This window comes from Phascolarctos cinereus, unplaced genomic scaffold (assembly GCF_003287225.1).
Source record: "Phascolarctos cinereus isolate Bilbo 61053 unplaced genomic scaffold, phaCin_HiC Scaffold_4;HRSCAF=312, whole genome shotgun sequence".
Taxonomy (NCBI): Eukaryota; Metazoa; Chordata; class Mammalia; order Diprotodontia; family Phascolarctidae; genus Phascolarctos; species Phascolarctos cinereus.
This window is the reverse complement of record NW_027555847.1, coordinates 590,517,309-590,542,403: the sequence shown is the minus strand read 5'-3', so window position 1 is coordinate 590,542,403 and position 25,095 is coordinate 590,517,309. Positions and strand designations below refer to the sequence as shown.

The 25,095-nt window shown below is 37.6% G+C and overlaps 1 protein-coding gene across 1 annotated transcript; it reads right to left on the bottom strand.

Moving 5' to 3' along the window:
• Positions 1-234: 234 nt before the first annotated feature.
• On the bottom strand, positions 235-23,513 carry ERICH5 (glutamate rich 5). Its single transcript, XM_020968976.2, is given in 5 exon segments — positions 235-1,110; positions 2,627-2,743; positions 4,033-4,314; positions 4,317-5,216; positions 22,744-23,513. Coding segments are annotated over 5 exon segments (1,413 nt in total). The 5' UTR covers positions 22,835-23,513; the 3' UTR covers positions 235-1,087.
• Positions 23,514-25,095: the final 1,582 nt, after the last annotated feature.

The window sequence follows — 25,095 nt, the reverse complement described above, 5'->3', positions numbered from 1 at the left end:
GCCGGCAGGTATTTAAATTAACTGCAGTGACCAATCTTGGACCTGGAGAGCAGATAATTAAAGACACTTCCTCCTTCTTGGTAGAAAGGTGGGAGACTGTAAGCACAGAATGTTGTCAGGCTAGGTTTTTTTTTCCATCTTTTTGCTTTTCTTTGTCATCGGCGGGATGGGAAGGGGGAGTATCGGGAAATAACCGTGTTATGAAAGACAAAAGGCATGCATAAAACTTAAAAATTCATTTCACTGATAATTTTAATGAAGAAATACAGTCATTGGTTCCAAAATATTAAAATTTAAAGTTGCAAAAATGCATTTTGTTAATAAGCTATGGCATAATGTCATCAGTCTTGACATTTAAAAAAGATTTTCTTAGATTTTACTGTAATTCTACATAGTCATTTTAAAAAATTACATTTTTAAATAGGTTACTACGGATAAATGGAGATTCTATCATGATGTTGATTTTTTAAAAATTTACTTTTAAAAGCTGCATAAAATATACAAGTTGAAGATCATATTCTATGTTTCCTTTTCTGGAAGGGTAACTATTCTGGTAACTTATCATCTACTTTACAAATCAGCATTTTAAAATTTGGGTCATGAACTAGTACTAATCTGTTTAAATAAGAAAAAATAAGCCAATGTCTTTGATAATTTTGTATACCTGTGGATTAAATACTTAAACAGGAGGTTTCAGTAGTTATTGTTTTAATGTAAAAATGAATTTAGAAGAGTCTAACTCAAATTTGAAAAGATACAAAATATATTTACATTCCAGACAAAAATGTTTCAAAAACATAATTCTAATTGGATATTAACATATACAAGGCACTCTGTGGCAGATAAGTGAAAATGTACATATGCAACTACTTGTCAAAGTCTCTTGGCAACTTTTGAAGAATTCTTGAAAGGTGACTTTTTTGTGGCAAATTTTTTTTAACAATTATAAAAGCTTATAAATTCTCTGTAAAGTTCTGATATTATATTCCCATCTCACCCCCAAAAGTCAAAAGATTGTAAAATGATGTTCACTTAAACAGCTGAACAAGATGAAGAGTGTAGAATCTGCACAGGTAGCATCTGGATCTTATTTCTTGCTATTTGTTAACTCTGAAATATATTTAAAACAAAATTAAAGATATAACAGGATTTTGGGACACAGGGTATGTCTTTAAAAAGATACAACCAAATGGAATTCCTCTGATACAAACATGAAATCAGCACTTGAAAAACATGAGTAATTTGGGCATGGAAAATTCTTAACCTTCTACAAGTAACATGCTTTGAAGTTATTGGCAATAACTTTTGCTGTTTTATTTTACATACTCATAAATGAGTAAATCATTACTAAAACTGAAATTTACTTTTAGGGTGATATATGTCTTTAAAACAAGGGAACAGGTTGGCCTCAATGATCTCTAAGATTCTTTTTTGCAGCAAATTGTAGGATTCTTTGAGTGATGGAATATTTGTGAACTGTGTGTGGCCATCACAGCTGTGTGATTGCACTAACAAATATGTGTATGCATGCACACATGTACATGATGTGCGAATGGGTGTATGTATATAGGAACATGTGTGTATGTATGTATGTACACTCAGGTCCACAGCATGCTACTCTTTCTTCTACTCCTTCTCTACTCACTTGTAATTAAAGGTTTACATTTTCTTCTTTCAGTTCCTCTGTTTTTTTTCCTTTACATTTGGTGAATGAGCACTGATTACCAAGATTGGATAGATAAATTTGTGGAGAAAATAATACTAATATCTAACATTTATATAGCCCTTTACAGTTTGCAAAGTGCTTTATGCACACACACATACACATATTATCTCATCTGATCCTCACAACACCCCTGTGAGGTAGGTGCTGTTGTTATCTCCATTTTACAGGTGAGGAAACTGAGGCCAGAAAGTTAAGTGACTTGCTCCCAGTGTCACACAGATAATAGGCATGTCTGGGGCAGGAGAGGAACTCAGGTCTTCCTAACTCCAAGTCCAGCACTCCCTTCACCATGCCACCTAACTGCTTCAATAAATAATTAACAAGGATTCTTTGCTTAGGATTAAATCCTTGCTCTGCCACTCACTAACTGTATGATCTCAAGTAAGTACTAATTCTCTGAGTCTCAGAATCAGAGATCTCTCAGGCTGCTTCTAGTGCTGAAGTTTTATGATCCTGTGGTGTACTTATGAATTTTTTGTTATTTTTAAATAATTTAAATTGCCTTGGCAGTTTTAGGAACAAGTCCAAACAAGACTGCATTAAAAAGGCATGATAGCACCATTCTCACTGTTATAAAAACATTAACAAGGTGTAGGGACTAGACCGGCTGGGTCAAGTATTAGGACATTGAGGACCAGGAGTTGATTCCGCTATTGCCTGGGTGACTGTGGGCAGGCCCCTTCATCTCCCTAGGCCTCAGATTCCTTATCTATAAAATGAAGGGGCGGGACTCCAGCTTGAATAGAATATCTGATTTTATAGAACCTAAGGCTGTACAAAAACATTCAATAAAAGGAAAAGTTAGAAGAATGATAAGAAATGTGCTAATAAGCCTTACTAAGGTTCTCCTGTCTTCTCATTGCGAGTGGGGTGTAGCCCTTCACCCTTCTGTCAACGTACCTGTCTCTGTGGCTGCAGTAGTATCCACAGCTTCTCCCGTTTCTTCTTCCTTTGTTTCAGAGCCCTCACTCACTATCTCACTGTGCGTCTCAGTTTCCACCCTTTCTCCCGTCTCACCTGGAAACAGTAACCACAGAGATCATGACAGGATACCATTATCCAACATTAGCTGATGACCAAGTAGTTTGAGCTCTAACAGAGCTTACACTTTCAGTTTCAAGAATACGTATGAGGCAGGGTGGGTAAGTTAGCAGGGGCAGGGAAGAAAGGCAGTGACTGGAACCCAAGCATTAGTCTTATTCTGCCCTGAGGAAGTGTGTGCCCAGAGGCAAATCACTTCCCTATAAAGTCAGGATACAGAATTAAGGCTAAAACAATGACAGCAGGAAAAATAAAAATAAAATGACAGCACAGCATATGATAAAAGGTAGAAAATCCCATGTAAATATTAAGAAATGAGAAATAGCTAAAGTTTCAAATATTCATAAAAGAAGGTGATTTAATGTGAAACTGAAACATATTGGCAAAATGGTAATGTGGCCCTCAACTTTTTGTTGCTCTTTGAGCAGAAAATTATTTTCTCCTTATTAAGCACACTAGGGTACCAGAGATGCTACACATAATCAAGTTAGACTCACTCCTTGAATAATGTCATACTACATTTTTTTAAAGACCTGAACACTCTAGAGTTAAAATAAAATATTACTTGCATCCAGGTAGAGGGGCTCTTCTCTAGTTCTGTCCTAAAGGTAAAAAGAATTCTAGTGGGGTAGGGAGGCAGCAGTTGCTGTTGTTCATCTTGAGAGGACCATGACATCAAAAAGTTGATGCCATGATTTGTAAGTAAATTGGATTTAAGTGAGGGAAGGCTGTGCAAAGTCATTAGCCTCATTTTCTCCTCCCAATCTATCTGGGCAAGATATAGATCAGGACAACTGGAGGCAATGGTAACGACTTTTTCAATGCCAAGTTGCTCCTCCATTTCTACACCACACACACACACACACACACACACACACACACACACATGACAATTTTTTTCCCCTCAGCTGTCTATTCTGATATTCTCCCATACCATATATAAGCTATGATCGAAGGTAAACCTGAAAAGCATCAGCATTCTAAACTTTATTTATTTGCTTCTCTGGTTTAAATATGGTGGACCCATTGTGTTTTAGAAAATTTTCACCAAGGAACTAGATCTAATCATTGAACCAAGACGACAGAACAGAAGTTCTAATGAGGAAAAGTAGTTTTGGTTCAAAGTACATCCACTCCCAGCAACATAAGATGTGGTTTTGGGTGACTATATTACAGCCTAGACACTTGGGTGTGACTTTCCAGATGGCTGTCCTTATAGAATTCAGGGCTTAAATTGTTTGAATTTTGAACAACAGAACCATTACCTTCAATTGCTTGCTTCTCTTCATTCATGTTAATTTTCCTGGCTACTTCCATCAATGGCTTCATGTTTTCCTCTGTCCCTTCAGCTATTTGGGGAGGTTTAATGCCTCCAACTGCTTCTACCAACTGAGTCTTCTCCACTCTTTCAGGAGGTTCAGTGCCTCTAGCTGTTCTGGAGTAGTTATTCTTTCCAGGAGCTCCAAGAGGCTGAACCTCCCCCAGTATTTCTGGAAATTCATTATCTTCAACTGTTCCCTGAAAGTTGTTCTTTTCACCTGTTACAGAGTCACCTTTTCCATTGTTCCTGAAGGTTTGGTCTCTCCAGCTGTTCCCTCATGCTTAGTCTCTTCCATCACTCCCAAAGTTTTGTTCTCTCCAGCTGTTCCCTCATGCTCAGACTCTTCGTGTGTTCCTGAAGGTTCAGTCTTTCCAGCTGTTTCCTCATGCTCAGTTTCTTCACCTGTTCCTTCAGTTTTGGTCTTTTCAGCGATTCTCTCATGTTCAGTCTCTTCCAGTGTTCCTGAAGTTTCAGTCTCTCCAGCTGTTCCCACATAATTGTTCTCCTCCGACACTACTGTCTTTCTATCAGTATCTACGCACTGAATATCTTCGACTGTTTCTTGAGGTTCAGCTTCTTCAGATGTTATCAGATGCTTATTCTCCTTCATTGTTCTTTGGGGATCAGCTTCTTCAGCCACTCCTCGATGCTCATTATGTTCTCCTGTTTCTGTGGCTTCTACTTCACTAGCTGTTATCAGTGGCTTGATCTCCTTTATAGTTCCAAATATTTCAATCTCGACAAATTTTCCTACAGGCTGAGTACCTTTCTCCATTTCCCTGTTATCCTTTTCCTCTGTTCCTGGAAGTTCATTTTTTCCAGCAGATATAGGTGGAACAGACTCCTTAGATGCTCCTGGATTCTTAACTTTATCTGCTGATTTCAGACACTCTGCTTGAACTCTTTCCTCAGAGCCTGGGGACCCTGCCTTCTCAGGATATTCCTCTTCACAGGTGGAACTAGTACCATCAGTTGCCAATGGCTTCACAACCCTGGGCTCCCCAGCTAGAAGGTGATTGATTGGTCCTGTTTCATCATTAGCATCAACTTTTGCTCCCACTGCACACTGTTTTGTCTTGTCGAGGCAAATTTCATTTTCATGTGGGATTGAAGAGTTTCCATCTGAAGCTGTTTTGGATCAGTCATTTTACATGAAAAAGAAAACAAATAATCATCATTAATCTAATACTATAGAAAAGCAAATCAGGATTACAAGTACTTAATAGTTCAAATTAGTTTAGTTATAGGTAGTATTTGGGACAACCAGTTTATGTCCACTACTTCAAATATCCTCTGCGTCAAACTTAACTTTCTCATCCTAAATTTAGAGTTTCTTCATACCTACCTGTCAATCTTGTCTCTCTCCCTACTCCTCACCCCCACCCCACATTCTTTCTTATGACTCTTCCACTACTTTTGTCATTTGGCACATTTTTCTAACTCTGCTGCAGGTTTTTTCTCCTGTCTCTTTAGGAATAGAATAGGATTTCACAAAGTCTGATCCTAGGAGGAATTCTTAGAAACTCCTTTATCTTTTGTGAGAGGTCCTCAGTGACAGAAGATGTCATCAAGTGCTAAGATGGCATAGAAACTTTCAGGAGTAGAGACTAAATAAGGTACACAAAATTCTGAAAGGAAGGGAAAAGAAGCTACTGCCTTCACTGAACTTCACCATATTCTCACCAATTGCTTTATCTCAGGGGTCAGAGACCATGGCCTTGAAGATTTAAATTTTCAACTTTGGAACTCCCAACCTGGAGCCCTTGCTGTCTTTATTGGTAAGTGCTTCTGGTAGCCCACTCACTATAGCTAAGCAGCCTCAAGCCATACTTTACTGCCCCATATTCATGCCAGCCATGGTACTATTGTTACTGTACTCTTCTCAAATCAATATTGCCATTGCTTCTGTTATGGCTTCACTCATTATCGCATCTCTGTAACTTTCCACAACAAAATACCCCTTGCTGGCCACCATTTTCCTATTATGTTACTTCCTCCATAAGAATGTAAGTTTCTTGAGGGCAGAGATTGTCTTCATTTTTATATTTGAATCCCCAGCCCTCAGCAAAGTTTTAAACACATATTAAGAGCTTAATAAATGGATTTTTTTTATTGTTGTTCATTCATTCATACTCAGATTTCCATTTGGGGGACTGTATGACATGTGGTGTGATAGAAAAAGAACCGAATTAAGAATCAGGAATTCTTGATTTTATTCCTGGCCATGTTACTAACTAGATGTGCAACCTTGGGCAAGTCACTTAACCCTCACCAAATCTGTTTCCTCATCTGTAAAACAGGAACCATGATACCCCTCCACACACACACATACCTCAAAGTTGTTTAATAATTTTATAAGATGTAGAAGTTAAAGTGTTTGGGAAAGAATAGAGTGAGATACACAACTCCTGGGGGAAATTATGGCTTCTTTCTTTTTTAGGCCCTTAACATCTCTCTCAGCTATCCCCAAACATTTTGCTTCTTTTCTGGGAATCACAGACTATATCTCCATAATACCCACAATGCTTGGAGATTTTTGCCCACAATTACAAGTATAAGTAAGAAATAACATTTGAGGAGATTCCTAACTTACATTTTTTCATCAAAAGAATGCTTATTATGGCAGCAGCTAGGTACCCTGGAAGACCCAGAGATGATAAAATATGGTCCATACTTTGGAGGAGTTCACAGTATCATAGGGGGAGGTAAGGCAAATCCACAAAAACTACAGTACAAGACAATTATATTAACTTCTATTAACAAATTGGTCTAATGGAATACTATTGTGCTATAAGAATTGACAAACAGGATGAGTTCAGAAACACCTGGAAAGACTTACATGAACTGATGCCGAGTGAAGTGAGCAGAACCAGAACATTGTGCACAATAACAGCAATATTGTACAACAAACAACTCTGAAAGACTTAGCTATTCTAAGCAATACAATGATTTAAGACAATCTCAAAGGAATCATGATGAAAAATGCTATCTGCCTGTAGAGAAAAAACTGGTGGAGTCTGAATGCAGACCAAAGCATGCTTTCTCTCTCTCTCTCTGTTCAAGTTTTCTTTCACAAAGTGACTAATATGGAAATATGTTTTACATGATTGCACATATATAACCTATATCAGGTTGCTTGCTGTCTCAAAGAGGAGGGAGGGGAGGAAGAGAGGGAGAAAATGTGAAAGTCAAAATTTTAAAAAACCACAAATGTTAAAAAATTGTTTTTACATATAATTAGGGAAAATATAAAATATTATTAAAAAACAAATTGGTCTAAAAAATAAAAATCAAGGTATATAGTGACCATAGTCTCAACCAGGGATTCTTAACCTGGGGTCTATGAACTTTTTTGGTTTGTTTGTTTTTTTGTTTTGTTTTGGTTTTTTTTGGCAACGCAATTAGGGTGAAGTGATTTACCCAGGGTCACACAGCTAGTAAGTGTCAATGTCAAGTGTCTGGTCAGAGACCGAATTTGAACTCAGGTCCTTCTGACTACAGGGCCAGTGCTCTACCCACTGCGCCACCTAGCTGCCCCCTGAACTTTTAAAAAAATATTTGGATAACTGTATTTCAACATAATTGACTTCCTTTTTATTTATTTGTATTTTATTTTATGCATTTAAAAACATTATTGTGAGGTGTCCCATAGGCTTCACCATATAGACAAAAGAGTCCATGACACAAAAAAAGGTGAAAAATTCCTGGTTTAGATGTTTACCATAGTATACACATATAGCATGCTCAAAAATGATAGAAATTAGAGCCAAGGGCTTTCTTTCTCAAAAAAAAAAATCAGGCCAGTGTGCAAATTTAGGAACAAAAGATGGAGCAAAGATTTCTTTGAAACATCCCTTAGGCTTTTAACATAAAGGCTGAAAAACTATCTGGTCAAGCATCAAATTATCAGCAGTGGAGGAAGTGAATAAAATAGTTTCATGAGTTTGTGAAGAAATTCATTCTGACAGGAAAATAAGTCTCAGATCTCTCACAAAGGATTTGTAGGGTTGTTGTTTTTTTAAAGTGCCTTGGGGAATTAACAAGGAAATGAGTTTAAATGAGTCCTGTCAAATGATATTTTCTGGTCAAATGTTTACTATGGTGATGAATACTGTCAGCAAAAAGAGACAATATTCATCATCAACTTCAGAGCATATAAATTATTTAAAGCAAGAGTTCCACAGTTGAAGAATGGGTAGACATGTATTAATACTATCAAAATACAACCTCAAAACATTCTGAAAATTCAACAATCAAATTGTACTGGCACTAGAAGGAAAAGACTATCTTTTTGTTATTCTCATCTGCAGCACTTAGCACAATGCATGGTATCTATTAGGCACTTAATAAATGTTTATTGGAGTAGATTGAATATGTCATTCAGATGCCTTCTTCCACTATCTCTTCTTTTACCCCTCTCTCATACGAAGAGGTGGCCCTTTTTCTTACCAAAGCAAACCCATGCACCTGCACAAAGGATCCTATTCAATCTCATCACCTCCAACAGATTGCCACCTCTATCATTCCCTCTCTCACATGTCTTAAGTCTCTTCCTGACCGCTTCCCTACTGACTGCAAACATGCCTATGTCTCCCCTCTCATCCCCACTATCACCCCATATCTCTTCTGCTCTCTGTGGATAAACTCCTTGAGAAGGCCGTATTCAACAGGTGCCTCCATTTCCACTCCTCTTGGTCTCTTCTTAACTCTATAACCTGTCTTATCATTCAACCAAAACTGTTCCTTCCTAAGTTACCAGTGATCTTTTGATTGCCAAATCCAATGGCCTTTTCTTAGTCCTTATCGTTCTTGACCTTTCTATAGCCATTGACACTGTTGATTAGCCTCTTCTCCTTGGGATTCTCTTCTATCTAGGTTTTTACTACCTTACTCAATAAACTTCAGTGACTTCCTCTGACCTCTAGGATCAAATACAAAATGCTCTGTTTGGCATTCAAATCCTTTCATAATCTAGCCTTCCTCTACCTTTCCAGTCTTCTTCAACCTTACTTTCCTCCACTTTGATTCAGCAACTCTGGCCTTCTTGCTATGCCTTACAGGAGACACTCTATCTCACTGCTCTTGGCATTTTCTCTGGCTGTCCCCCATGCCTAGAGCGCTCTCACTTCTCATCTCCATCTCCTGATTCTGTCTTCCCTTCAAGTCCCAGCTAAAATCCTACCTTCTACAGGAAGCCTTTTCTATTCTCTCTTAATTCTAGTGCTTTGTCTTTGTGGATTATTTCCTTTTTATCCTGTCTTTAGCCTGTTTGTACATAGGTTTTTTTTTTTGCATGTTGTCTCTCCCATTAGATTGTGACCTCCTTGAGGGAAGAGACTGTCTTCTGCTTTTCTTTGTATCCCCAGTGCTTTGCATATAGCAGGCACTCAATAAATGTTTATTGACTGGCCAAATTCATTCCTTCTTTAAAATCCAAACCTGGCTCCTCATGCCAGTATTACAATACTACCACTTTGAATTTTATACAACCTTTCTCTCAAGGAGGTCCATTTGAAGGTTTAGAGTCAGCATAAATGGTAGAATTTCTGCCATCATCCTGCTTTAGGTTACAAAGGAAGGGTTCTCATATGGAAAGTGTTTTTTAAGTTTTGTGTTCAATCCTTTTTGTTACGTAATGTTTGCTAAGTATATATTTCCAAATCCAAATCTATTTCTCAAAGAGTAGGGAAAGGGAGGGAGAGAAGGATTTTGTTTTATCTCCCCCCATGCCACATTCCATCTAAATTTTACAATATCTGTGGGTAGGAGGCTTGTCCAATCCATTCTGGACTCTTTATCCCTCTAGACTGTACAGTAAATCTATCCTACCATGCACACGTTTGCTGTGACAGCTGAACTAACAAAACTGATGTTGCACACCCTGATGTGATAGACATACAAAGAGCCAAAACACTAGGCAACACTACTTAGGGATTAAAATCATAAACAAACACACCTGGGAACACATTACAGTAAGAGAACATGGAAACATGGTTTATTGCCCAAAGTAGAAACAGCAAACTTCTACTAAGCACACGGCTTACTCAGGTCAATGTCTCCTAACCTGTGAGCCACTATACAATAAAGAGTGTGTGTTTGTGTGTTTGTGTGTGTGTGTGTGGCATACACATATTCCTAATAAAGTATAAGATAAGGTTATCAGCTGATAAAGAAGAGAAAGGGCTAGAGGAATGTGATTATAAAGTGACAAGACCAATTTTTTTTCCCTAAACAATCATACCAGAACTTACACATCCCAATGAGTGTCCACCACAAGAGTCACCTGAAGAAGCCACACCCCTACTTCACCAATGCTGTCACTGATCAAATCATTTTTGGAACTCCTGTTGTGAATTTCCTCCAAGGCCAGTTTGTAGGTTTGTAAGGTGATAGTAGATAAGAGTAGAGCCATGCAACAAAACCAGTTTCATTGCTTTATAATTACTGCTGTCAAACTAGAGCCCTGGGTCCACGGAGAAGTCAGGGTCAGAGGCTTGAGACTTTCTGGGAACCAAATACAAAGTAGCAATATTGAACAAAGAGTTGTAGAAAAGAAAGAGCAGATTTTTGCTTGAAAACCCTTTTCTTATCTCTGACATGGGAACATTCTGTTGCTCAGTGGGACTGAACCATCCTGTGCAGCTCTCCCATACAATCCCTTCTTCCTTTAGGGCAAAATGAGGTTTCTGGGGTAGCAATGGGCAGGTTATTTTAGGTTGTTCTTTTGATCCATCAGGGGAGTTCAGGAACAGGACAGAAGGGAGACTAAAGGGACAGTTTTGAACATGGCCTTAAGGCACAGTTCCACCTTTATGCTGGGAAACAGGGGACCCAGCCAGTATGGCCACTCACATCTAAATCATACCTATCAGCAACCTGAGAGTGTTTCAGTATCTGTGTGTAAACTCCAGTGACTAAGGGGTGAGGGAGGAAAGTGTCAATTCAGTAAACAAAAAGAAAATTAATCACCTCTTATGCCCTTATTCTTCATTTTTAGAAAACAAAAATGGCATTACTCACTTTGATTACTCATTTTATTGACCAGATTTGTCTCTAAGTGACTTTAGACGACTTCCCAAAATCAAAGCTCTGATCTCTGGCTTCAAACAATGATTCTTCACCTTTGAGGATGATCAAAAGATCTATCATGTTCTGAAGACAATTCCAAAAGATCATGGAAAGGCCTTCAGAGGCCAATCCTCTCATTTAATAACCGAGAAAATTAAGTCCTGGGGATGCTAAAGGTCACATAGGCAATGTCAGGGGCATGATTTGAATCCAAATCTTCTGACTTCAAAGTCAGTACTCTCCTACTGTACACAGAATTCCACAAGTGTTTGAGTTTCAAATAAAATGAGTAGCTCCTTAAGGTGGCTCCTTTGGAGAGAATAAAACTCATTTGGATGTACAAGTTCTGATATATATATATGTATATGTATAATATATATATATATGTACACACACCAGAATATGTATATATATTCATAGATATGTATATTTATACAATTGTATATATGTGTATATGTGTGATACACGCACAACCCAGATGAGGTAATATTTGTAAAGTACCTACCACAGTATCTGGCAAATAGTAGGTGCTTAATAAATGCTTGTTTCCTTCCCAACTGGTTATACACACACATACACACACACACATATACACACACATATATGTAATCTATATTTATAAGTACATTTTAAAAGTATGTATTATACATGTATTTTAAAACTCAATACCTCATAGCCATGCCTATTCTCCTAAATCCCAAGATCTAAATTTTGATCCACTTAATGCTGTATACTAATTTTGTGAATTTTAAATTCCTTTGCGGGAGATAGAGGGAGAATGGCCTCAGGGGATCAAGTTCTAGGTTTCTGAACCTGAGGTTGTAAAACATTAACATGAAAGTCAAACTTAACATAGGAGCTGAAACTTTTGGCAACCTTACAGAACAACGATTTTCATTTGGTTACATGACAATGTTAGAACAAGGATTCTTTCTTCTATATTCCCCCTTCTCTGCCCATCAGTAAGAGACATCTGCTGACTCTTCTCTGTCCAATCTGGCCCTGGGCTGACTCTGGCTTCTTCTTCTTGAGCCAGCATCCTCTCTTTAGTTCATTCTGATCTTTCCATCCTAATGTACCCCTACATTTCTACCATTCCAGATGTCCAAACTCATATTCTTTCATGGTCTACAGGTGTAAGAGGTATAACTAGGTGGTGCAGTGTTTGGAGCATTAGGACTGGAATTAAGAAGACTTGCATTCCAATCTGACCTTAGACACTTGCTGGCTGTGTAACTGGGCAAGACACTTAACCTCTGTCTAACTCAGTTTCCTTAGGATCCTTCCATTCATATCTGAGTCAGTTTCCTCAACTATAAAATAGTGATCATAATAGCACCTATCTCCCAGGATTGTTGTGAAAATTTCTAAAGCACTTAGCACAGTGCCTGGCAAATAGTAGGCACTTAATAAATGTTTGCTTATTTTCTTCCTTCCCAACTGGTCAATAGCAAGAATAATGGCCATTTAGATAATTCTTTAAGATCTGAAAAGCAAAATTCAACATATATTTATTATGTCCCCTACAACATGTAAGGCACTCTATATCAATCAATCAATTGATAATCAATCAATCAATAAACATTTGTTAAGTGCCTACTATGTGCTAGACATGGTGCTAAGGCTTTACAAATAGTATTTCACTTTATATCCATTATCTCATTTGATCCTCACCATGACCTGGTACTATAGGCATTATGATCCTCATTTTACAGATGAGAAAATTACAAGAGTCAGAGAGATTAAGTTGCACAAAGATGGTCAGGGGATTTCAGGCTGGGATTTGAAACCAGAGCTTGCTTATATCCACATCCAGGGCTATTCCCACTATCCCATACTGCTATGGTCCTCCAAAGTCTCATTTTTATCTTTCCATTCATGTAAAGTGCTTTGCAAACCTTAAAGCAACATACACAAGCTTATTATTATTATTATTCATTTTTTGCTGGAAGCAATTGATATGTATGCATTTTTAGTGGTCCATTCTGTTTTACATGTCATTTTGAGGTAGATCATCCACAGACAAAGAGATTCATGGGATCACAGTATCCTAAAGTTTAGAGGGTCACAGATCCTGAGCTTGAAGGCACTTCAGAGGCCACATCTAAGCTAATATCTTATTTTTACAGATAAGAAAATGCCTCAGACACTTACTAGCTGTGTGACCCTGGGCAAGTCACTTAAGTTCTGTCTGCCTCAGTTTCCTCATTTGTAAAATAGGGATAATAATAGCACCTACCTCCCAGGGTTGTTAGAAGGATAAATGTAAAGTGCTATGCAAACCTTAAAATGCTATATAAATGCTAGCTGTCATAATTATTATCATTAGAAAAATTAAATTCCAGAGAGGTTCAGTGCTTTGCCCAAGGTTACAAAGTTGGTAAAAAATCAGGGGTGGGGATTTGAACCCAGATCCTCTGACTCTAGAGCCAGTGTTATGCATGGTACCCAGACAGAGGTGGCCAGACGGTGATATATTCCAAGGAAGGAGAACTGAATCACACTCTTAATTGAAATATACTAAATATGAGAAAATTCCAATATAAAGAGAAAATAAAAGAATTTGGATTCTCTTTTAAAGCTCATCTTAAAGGAAGCTTTCCAGGTGTTTTATAGTGGAAAGAGCATTGGATTTGGAGTCAGAGGACATGGATTAGAACAGTGGCCCTGTTATTTGTCATCCATGTCCATGATCATGTCATTCTGGGCCTCAGTTTACCCATCTGTTAAATCAAGGGGTTGCACCAGATGGCCTTCTGGAATCCCTTCCAGCTCTCCATCTAGATCAGGAGTTCTTAACCTAGGAACCATGAACTTCTTTTTATTTTTAATCTTTTGACAACTCCACTTCAATATAAAGGGTTTCCTTTGCAATACTATGTATTTTATTTCACGCATTCAAAACCACGCTTCCAAGAAGGGGGTCTGTAGGCTTTACAGACTGCCAAAGGGGTCCAGGACACACACAAAAAAGTTAGAGAATCTCTAATCTAGATCTTCTAATCCTTTAAGCTCATCTCAGTTTACTGTCTTACCTCTGCACTAAGAAAAAACACAGAATCATAGATTTCCAATTGGAAGGAACCTTAGAAGTCATCTAGGCCAACCCTCTTCAGGGAACTAAGGCCCAGGTTAAACATCCAAGGTCACGTGGTGGGGATGGGATTCCAACCCAAATCATCTGCATTCATTCAGCATTATCTTATTCATGGCGTGGGAGAAAAGTGCTGTTTTTGAAGTTAATTATTATCACTTTAGAATAAAGGATCAATTCTTTAGAAGTGACCATGACTGAAAAATATGGTACATAATACAGAGTTTGGGGGAACCCCAAAGGATATAAGAAATCCATTTAATATCCATCTTTCTTACTGGCCAGATTTATTATCAACAACAATGCCAGAAGACAAACGTTGGCTTTATGTCAATATGAATAATAATTGCTCTCATTTACATCGTGCTTTTTTGCTCTAGGGAGTACTTTCTTCACAACAGAATCAGAATAAGTATTACTATCACAGAATTTGTTGGTTTGTTTGTTTGACTTCAACCCTTCCAAAAAAACTTGTGATTACAATGGTATGGAACCTCTCTTCCTAGATGTAGATTGAATCTCTTCTGTGCCTTGGTAGATCAGTTGCTATGGCAAATGTAAATTCATCACCTAATGGCCAACCTCTCAGGCAGGGATGAGCTTCTCTGCATTTAGCCAAGTCAGTCCTTGGACATCCACAGGCTGTACGTGAAGGCTTTCCAGCTCGGTAAATCCAGCCAGAGCTTCTGCTCCATTGCTCATTTTAAAGATGAGGAAATCAAAGTTCCAGAAAATAATTTATCAATGGATCTATTTTAAAGATGGGGAAATTGAATCTCTACAGAGACTAAGTGATTTACTGTCTGATAATTATTGAGTGTCAGATCTGGGTTTTAATAAGGACTTATGACTTCAACTCCAGCGCTCTTTCTTTTGTAGCACACTTCCTCTCTATAAAGAAGGGTAATTATTTACAGGAAAAGTGAAAGAAATCCTCGTTGGGTACACTACTTCACAGGGTAGAGTAAAGAGCACTGGGCGAATCCAACAAAATGTAAGCTGACTGAGAAGAGTTACTTTATCACTTCTGAATTTGTATCCCCGGCACCTAGCAAAGTGCCTGGCACACAGTATATGCTTAATAAATGCCTGCTGATTGATGAGAGCCAGGGCACCAGGTTCTAATCCTAGTGCTACCACTAACTAGCTGTGTGACCAGGGGTGAGCCCTTTGACCTTTCTAGATCTTAGTTTCTTCAACTTTAAAATTGAGGGGACTGAATTAGACAACCTCTAAGCGCCCTTTAACTTTAAATCTGTGATTTTATGACCAGATAATTCTTAACCCTTCCAGCTGATTCTACGGTGCCCTCCGAAACATTTCAAGAAAAAAAAAGTCCTTGATAGCTGCTCAGTGTAAATAAAAGAGACCATGCAGATTTATAGTTATCTGAATTGGGGTGTGTAGTCTGAATGGGAATGCTAAACTAAATGGTAAAGCTAAGGGCAACCAGGTGGCACAGTGGATAGAGCACCGGCCCTGAAGTCAGGAGGACCTGAGTTCAAATGTGAACTCAGATCAAACACTTGACACTTACTAGCTGTGTGACCCTGGGCAAGTCACTTAACCCTAAATGCCTAAAAGAAAGGAATTTTTAAAAAAACAAATGCTAAGGCTGAAACATAATGCAAAGAAAAGTCCTGCCTGTTGAAAACCATTAAAGCAAGGGCAAAACATTCTAGGACACATGCAATTAATCCCTCAGAGATTTTAGGGCACACAGTAGCGTTTTAACCAAATTCAATCTTCTTATAAATTACAGCTACAAGCAAAAATATCCTGTATGTAAATGGTAAAAATCTATTAGAAAATCAATTGGAGTCCTGGTTATAGTTCTATCGTAATGGTTGAAGAAAGAATTATGAAGTGAAAAATTGTATTTCTGTGAAAATATTGAACAAGGATTGATGCTTACAATTTACAAAACACAATTTATATACACTTATGGAATTCCGGCCCATTCAGGCAATGTTGCTGGGAAAGGCAAGGAAGACTGAAGTTTAGTTAAAATAAACACGTTATTCTTGCTGATTATCAAAATGTAAACATGAGTGTACTTAAACTTGGTAAAAAGTCCTTCCCTGTTTACAGACAGTTGCCCCAGATCTTAAGCGGTAACATTTCCTTTTTTGTCTTTTCTTGTTTAAATCCTATACTGAACAAACACCAAAAGAAAAAAAATTAGCATTTTCATATACACAGAACAGAAAAATGGTGACTGCCTATGAATTCTCACATCTTTATTTTCATTGCAGCCTCTTTTTTAAAAAAGGTTTATAAATCCAACATGCTACTTTCAAAGCTCTCCTGCTTATTTGTCATTCGTTCCTTTCTTTTCTGTTCATTTTCCTTTAATGAGCTGTGACATTTTATAAAGAAGGAAAGGTCCCTTGGAGAGGCAAGAGTGCTCATAGCAGGATAAGATGGGGTGAAGTATTGTTTTGCATTGCTTGATAAATGCTTGGGGGGGGATTGGCTTTTTTTGAATACTAACCTTTTTTATTTCAAATGCAATGTAAATTGCCTTTGGCTAAATTAAGATATGTGAAGTCAATAGAAACTCTGCACAGTGCCTTGAATACAATAAATGCTTGTTATTTTGTATTTTATTGATTATTTCAATAAATATTTATTAATGTAAAAATAGGCCTGGAGATACAAAGAAAAAAAATGATACATTCTCTGTACTCAAAGTGTTTACAATCCCACGATTTCTTTTTTGATATAGTAACTTTTTAATGTATCATATATACATTAAGTATATAATATATATTTTGGTGTTATAGTTACTGGGTTGGTCTTATTCCCTTACTACACTGTAAATTCTATGAAGGCAAGTAATGTATATTACCTAAACTTTACATCTCCTCTTAGCATAATGCTTTGCATACAGCGGATGATTAATAAATTGCTGAATGGATAAACTAACATATACACACAAATAATTCTAATAATATACAGGAGACTCAGTCAACGGGGAAGGAAGGATCACTTCCAGCTTGGTGGGAGAGATGAAGAGCAAAGACTGGGATAGAAAAAGAAGGGACTGGGCATCTGGAATGGCCTGCATTTGGAACGGAGACAGTGTTGTATGAAATCATGGAGTGTTAAGTAGTTCAATTTCACTGGAATTTTGCGTATGTGAAGGGCATCAGTGTGAGTTGAAGCTATAAAGGTGGAATGAAGCTAGATTACAGAGGGTCCTGAATGCCAGACTAAGAAATGTATATTTTATCCTGTCAGCAAGGAGCAGTGAGTGATGTGATCAGAATCAACAGGGCACTGGCTACAAAACAGAGATTCTTAACCTTTTTTTGTATCATGGGCCCCTTGGCAGTCTGGTGAAGCCTATGGATCCTTTTCAGAATGTTTATAAATGAATGAAAGACATGGAATTCCAAAGGAAACTAATTAGGTTGATGTACAATTGTCAACATATTTTTTAAAAAATTCATGGACCCTCTGAAATCTATCCTTGGATCTATTTTTAAGAAATCCTTCTGTAAAATGACTTTCCATTTGCAATTTGTATCTGCAACAAGAAATTAAGTTGTGCCTGTACCTATAAATATAAAAAAAGTAAAGGATCAGCCTGGATAATTCTTCATCCAATTAGAAAGTGTGCAATATCCCGTAGGGTTCCTATAGGGAGGAAACTGCATTTCCATGTCCCATTCTAACACTCCCCTTGAACTGTTGCTAGTGGCTGATCTGAAAAGAATATAAAGAAGTAACAGCATCTATAACTGGTCACATTCATTTCATAAAGCAATCCTCAAATGAAAGAAGGATAATACATATAGAATAATCCTTCTCCTGGAGGAGGAGAAGAAAAGGGAGAAAGTATAGCAGGCATTTCATTAACATACATTAACCTGGTGGCACAGCAGAGAGAGCACTGGCCCTGGAGTCAGGAGGACCTGAGTTCAAATCTGGCCTCAGACACATAATACTTCCTAGCTGTGTAGGCAAGTCACTTAACCCCAATTGCCTCATTAAAAAAACAAAACAAAGCAAAACAAAAACCATACATTAACCTGTAGGTCTAAGCCACCTGAATTTCCACAAGAAAATAAGGTTCACTATATCTCAAAATAAAGATTAGCTCTAAGAATTCCCAAGAATGAGAACTGAGCCGATTTCTACAATATTATTAACTAGTATTTACAAACTAGAAGGCAATAAATACATCATGAATTACTATTCAAAATGTTAGTCAAGTTTATTCTTGTAAAATATTCATGAAAATAACTAATGTACAAATTGAGGACACTCTCAATGAAAACAAGTCAAACCAATAAGTGTTTGTAAAGCATCTAATATGTGCCCAAAACATGAGAAAAATGACAAAAGATGATACTTACATAACACTTTACAGTTTGAAAAAAACCTTTTATATACACCATCTCATTTGAGCCATGGAGCCCCCATGTGGCAGCCACTATAGGTATTGTGACTTCCATTTTACAGATCAGGAAACTGAGGCCTATATGGTTAAGTGAATGTCCAGGGTCACACAGAGGTAGAATTTGAATCCAGATCTACCTGACTCCAAATCCAGCACTTTTTACATTGAACTACTCAGACTTTCAGTGCAGAACAAGGAGAGCCCAAAACTAAGGATTTGTTGTCTTGAATATAACACTGAATCTCTTGCCTCTGTGCCTTTCCCCCTACCTAGAATGCTCTTCCTCTTCACCCTGGCCTTTTAGTTTGCCTGGTTTCCTTTAAGACTCATCTACCTACTTAGGAAGACTCCCTGTCACCCCAACTCCTAGTATCTTCCCTCCTGAGATTACCTCCCATCTATCTATCTGGTTTGTATCTAGTTATTTTCATGTTGTTTCCCCATCAGAATGTGATATTCTAGAGGGCAGGGAGTGTTTCTACCTTTCCGTATATCCCCAGTGCTCAGCATAGCATCTAGCACATAGTAGGTACTTAATAAATGCTTGTTGACTGACTAACTAGAGCTACCTCTTTTTATGACCAGAAGAAAGGCGTGAATAGGTGACAATGAAGTCAAGTTTTGAATAGAGTTGAAGAAGTTCCCAGCAAATGGTCTCAATCTCAGTAAAGTAGGAACTTACGTCATCTGTTATATGGGAAATATGAAAAATGGAATGAGGTTGAGGGCTTCAGGAAAGAGGACAGTGAATGAGATGCTGAATGAATAAGAGAATGTATAACAGAAAAAATGCTGAGCAGAAGTGAAGGCTCAGGTATTCTTCACCTGAAAAATGGAGGAAGATGAGGAAGTAATACAAAATTTTTTGTCTTTTGTATCTCCAGGTCTAATATAGTGTCTTGCACTTGGTAGGACTTAAGATATTTATTGAAGTGAAATCATCTGAATACAATTCAATCTAGCACACATTTATTAAATGCCTACTTGGTGAAGTTTCCAGAGACTTCACACATCTTAGCTCAGCCAAAGGGGTGACTGCTCTGCATTTGGGACAGAAAAGGCTGATTTTTTACCAAATTCAATCCAATCCAATAGTTCTACTGCTTGCTAGACTACAAGTTCAATGAGGACAGGGACTATGTTGTATCTAATCTTTGTATCTTGTACCTTCCCCAGTATCTAAATAGTGTTCTGAAAGCACAAAATAAGTATTTATAAATGCTTGTTGATTAATTGGAAACAATAGTTATTTAATAAATAATTGTGGAATTTGAAGGAGCTCTGCCGTACCAAGATAGAACTCTAAATGGAGTTTCCTGTATAACTATGATTAGTAGTGGGTGGATTCTAAAATACCCTCAGTACAATACTTCAAATGCATTACATACTGTGTTCTCGCAAGTATGTAACCTCCTTGGAAGATAGCCCTATTTCGTTTGCTTTATCTTTGCATCCCCAAAGCTTGAATAAATTTAAATGTTTCTTGAACTGAATGTATGCCATTGTTTCAGTGGTAAAATGTGTTCCAAATTTTAAACTACAGATATAAAAACTCTAGATCATAACCTTTCAAAATCTAGGGGCAGCTTGTATAATATGTTTTGTTCTACAGCACAAGGGTAGAGAGTCATATGAAATGGGATGGATGAAAAAAATTAAAAATTAAATATTATTAAACAGAGTTTCAGTATTCTTTGTTTTAAATTTTTTTTTTTTGCTTTTTGGTAAGGCAATCGGGGTTAAGTGACTTGCCCAGGGTCACACAGTTAGTAAGTGTCATGTGTCTGAGGTCACATTTGAACTCAGGTCTTCCTGACTCCAAGGCTGGAGCTCTATCTACTACGCCACCTAGCTGCCCCTGTTTAAATTTTAATGCCTGTTTCCGTTGCTTAAATTATTTATCAGGCCTCCAAAGATCATTAAATTGAAAAGTTGATGAATATACAGTAGTGTCAAATGTCTAACCACCGCCTGCCTGGTGGATCAGAAGCAAAATGCACAGACCAACGACCTATTGACTGATTCGATTCATGCATTAGGAAATTTATAGGCATATTATATAAACTAATCTGAAATAATTTACCTACTTAGCTATATTTGTTTTCTCAAATTATCTTATTGATTTGAGAACATATCTTCCAATGCAAACTAGGTGAATGCAGAATAGCAAAGGAAGCACACCCTAAACGCCAAATCATGATTATACAATTTCACTGATAGGTATTGAGAAAAAGATGCTAAATGTACTTGAGTCAAAAATTGTACCAACTACAGATAATTTTGCCTTGTCTACCCCAACAGTAACAGCTCCCAGAAGGTAATAGTTGTATCATTTATATTTTAAAATTACATGCAGCCTAATTTTTACCAGCACCCTATGAAGTGGGTAGTTCAAAAATTATGATCTCCATTTTATAGATAAGGAAACTGAGACTCCAAGAATATTTGAACTTGAATATTTTATGTTCAACAAGCTAGACTCAGCAAAGGTCATAGGGTTAGTAAGGGACTGAGTAAAGATCCAAAGCCAGAATTCTTTTTTATCCAAATCCAGGTCTTTCCACTACATCAAACTTCTTTTCATAGTAACAAAAGTATTGAAACCATTTCTTGGATACATTTTTTAAAAATTATTTCAAAATTTCATTATGTTTTATTATAATCATTCTAGAAACAAAAAAAAGAATCTTGTGATATGGAGCTTTATACAAATTATGTTCATTTCCTTAAGTAAGGAAAACAATCTCCAACTAATACGAGTCTTCCAGCCTAAGCAAAGAAGTAAAGGACTGAATTATTCATTAATAGTTATTAAATCAGTATTAGTGAGATATTTATGTTCTCTCTTCTGATAGGTCAAAAGGAGAAATTTGTCCATTTTTTGCAGAAAGAAGCTATACTACATAAAGATTTTAAACTAAGTCTAGCTTTGAAGAAGGTATTAGGGAAGACTGAAAGAATTCTGACTACAATTACCTTGTTCTTTCCATTGTACTCTACTAGATATATCAGGAAATACTTTAAAAATGAAAATATTGGCTAAGTGTATTTGCATTCTTTAAAAATATTGGTTGTCAAGTTAATGACTTGCTTGCCATAACAGTGATGGAGTCAAGTTTTTATGCAAAAAACTTCTCAAATAAGATTTAACTTGGAAACTAAAAGAGTTGAAAGAAGAGAAGTTTTGTTAGAATAATATAGCAACTCTTTCCTTAGAGAAAAATTTAGAGAGAACACAAGACATAACTAATTACATGTGAGTTTTTATCTTAATCTAATCTTCAAATATTTTGAAATTAAAATATTCTTGGGGCTTAGCTTCTGCTTACAACTTATGGTCTCAGAGGGTTGGCTGGGGGGGTTCCCAGAAGTTAAGTGACTTGCCTAGGTCTAGTATGTGTCAGAGGAAGAGCTTGAAAACCTGTCAAGCTTCCCAGCTCGAGACCAGACCCACTCTCTACCCACTAACCTTGGCTGGCTCTTGGAAAAATACATATGCTAAGTACAATTTACGATATGACTCTCCCTTGTCACCCCTTTAAAGAAAAAAGGGGGAGGTTTTTAGCTAACCCTATTTCACAACTGAGACAAATTTCCACTACTTATTATTATATGTGATTATTTTAAAATACAGTAAAAATGAATGAACATAAATTGTTTGCTTACAAAGAAACCTGGTCCAGAGGGCTACAAGGTAGGTGGGGGAGGCAGGAAGATATAGGCTAGGAAGGAAGGAAAGATGGAAGGAAGGAAGAAAAACATCGTTTTTCTCTGGCAGATATCTCTCTTTCAATAGGGCACCAGGTTTCAGGTGAAAAAAAAATGTTAGGGGCCAAACATTTTTTTTCCATTTTTCCAGGTTTGGAAATAGATATCAGAACTCCTTTCAGCCAATCATCTGGACAAAGCAGGGGACATAGGTTGCTCTTTCATTACTAAGTTTCCCTCGGGACATCCCTAGAGGATGGTAAGAAGTTATGACTGCCCAAGCTCCCTAGGTTCGGGGTCCTGGCAGGAAGTGGGAGATGGAGACTCCAGGTAAGCTGGGGGAATGGGAGGAGAGGGACGGGGTCTTGGCTGCTCACCGCTTTGCTTCAGTCCGTTGGTAACACCAGTCTTGGTCACTGGCCTGCTGCTCTCCTGAGACTGCGTTTGGGTGCTGCTGGAACACCCCATTGCTGTGACGATTGCTGTCAATGCCGGCTTCTGGGACTCTGGGGAAGGAGCAGAAGTCGCCTGGGAGATCCCACCTCCAGCCCTTCTCCTGGGCACGTGACCCACCCCCTACCAAGCTCCAGCTGGGACTACAAGAGTCCTTGAGACAATGTCCAGCGCGGTGGCTGCGGCGGATGCAGCCCTGGACAGTAAGGTACAGACACCTGCTGAGAAGGCGCTCTACTCTGACTGCAGGCTGCATGGGCTGGGACGAGAGAGGCGGAGCGTTGTCATGTATCAGTAGCATTGCGCATATTTCTCCTCCACTCTCTATTGGCCGGAGCAAGCGAACTGATGGGCGGGAGAGGTGGACCACACGGCAGGGACACACAGAAGAGGCAGGCAGAGGGGCAAGAGAGTGAAAGAGCTGAACTTGCTTCTAGATTAGGCTGAAAAGGAAAGAAGAGTAAAGGGAGAAAAAGGACACGCAGGGGCACGGGGTAGCAAGAGAGCGAAGGAAAGCAAGGATTAGGAATGAAGGCTGGAAAGACAAAATGAAGTAGGAACCATGGAAGACAGCGGTGATGCCATGTGGAAAGGGCTTAGCAAACACAAGTTTAAATCTCTCTCCGATGATCACTACCTGTGTGAGTGATCACGGGCAAGTCATTTAAACATTTCTGGACTTCATCTTCATTTGTGAAATGATGAAGTCTGACGAGATGATATCTAAGATCCTTTCAATCTATAGATCTATGGCCTATGACTCTAATAGTTCACAAAACTCTTTATATTTTCCTGTTGGAAAAAGGTTATTATCATTCAAGAGTATTAAGTATTATTAGTATAGCCCAGGCATTGGGCTAGGTGCTGGGAATACAAAGAAAGAACTGTCCCTTTGCTTAAGGTGTTTACATTCTTTATCAGGATATACAGCACACATAATACTATATACACACATATGCATATATAATATAATGTAGTATAATACAAAGTAATATGACATAACATAATATATATGTAATATATACATACCAAATAAATACAACATAATTTTACTGGGAAGAAGCACTAGCAGCTGAAGGGACACTAATGAGGAAACTGAGACCTAGAGAGAGCCATCACACATCTAATAAGTGAAGGTGATCAAACCCAACCAGGACTCCAGACAGTCAAGTCCACTGGCGTTGGCAACATAGAAGACTTGCAACGAGTAAAGACAGGGATGCTTGAGAGGTAAGGGAAATTACAAGAAAGCAGGTAGCCAAAGTTGCCTGAAACACAATCTAGCTATCAGAGGAGAGATGGATGTTAGCAAATGGATAAAAAGAGCAAATGAGGTTTGGACAGTTCAGAGATCATCATGAAGGGTAAGGGTGACAGAAGTCGAAAAGATCAATGCATAATTCAGACCGATTCATGACCATTTTTATGTAACTAATATGCAGGTTCTGATTGCAAAGAGAGTCTTCATAGACACTGATTTCAAGTATCTGTAATTTTCCAAACAAATTGAAAGTTAATGTAGTTTGGCTAGTTTAATGCTATGGAGAGGATGAAGACTGGGTGATTAGAAAGGTAAGCAAGAGAGGAGAGTCTTTTTTGAGGTAGGAATATTTATGCTTTCAAAATAAGCAGCTTACATTTTAAATATATTATAAGAATGCCAGTTCATTATTGTTTGTATTCTAAAATCACTTCATGAGTAAATTAACGATTGTAAATTAAGGATAAGCAAATTAAACTTGCTTTACATTTTTCTTTTTCATTATGAACTTAAAAGTGAATATTTCAATATACAAAAAATGGAAAAGAAAAACCATGAAACTATGGTTTTTGTTACATAGTTTTGTAAAAGGCACAGGTCCTGATTAATGTGAACAATGAATTCTATGAAGTGGTCACATATATTCCAATTCTCACTATTTTAAGTTATAATTATATAAAATATGGTGACTCGTTCCAACGCAATGGAAATATGCAGTACAGTTTCAGATAATGAAACCACAGGATTCATTATTTCCATTAATCAGAACCTAGTATATTAAACTCAATAGGACAGTAACAAACTTCTCAGGTTATCTTTGTCCCCTTCTGAACTTCCTTCTGCTCTCATCTCTGTACTTTAAAAATGTTTCATTGATGCTGTCTTCTTCTTCTTCTTCTTCTTCTTCTTCTTCTTCTTCTTCTTCTTCTTCTTCTTCTTCTTCTTCTTCTTCTTCTTCTTCTTCTTCTTCTTCTTCTTCATCGCTATCACTTCCCACCAATTCTGTCCCCTATTC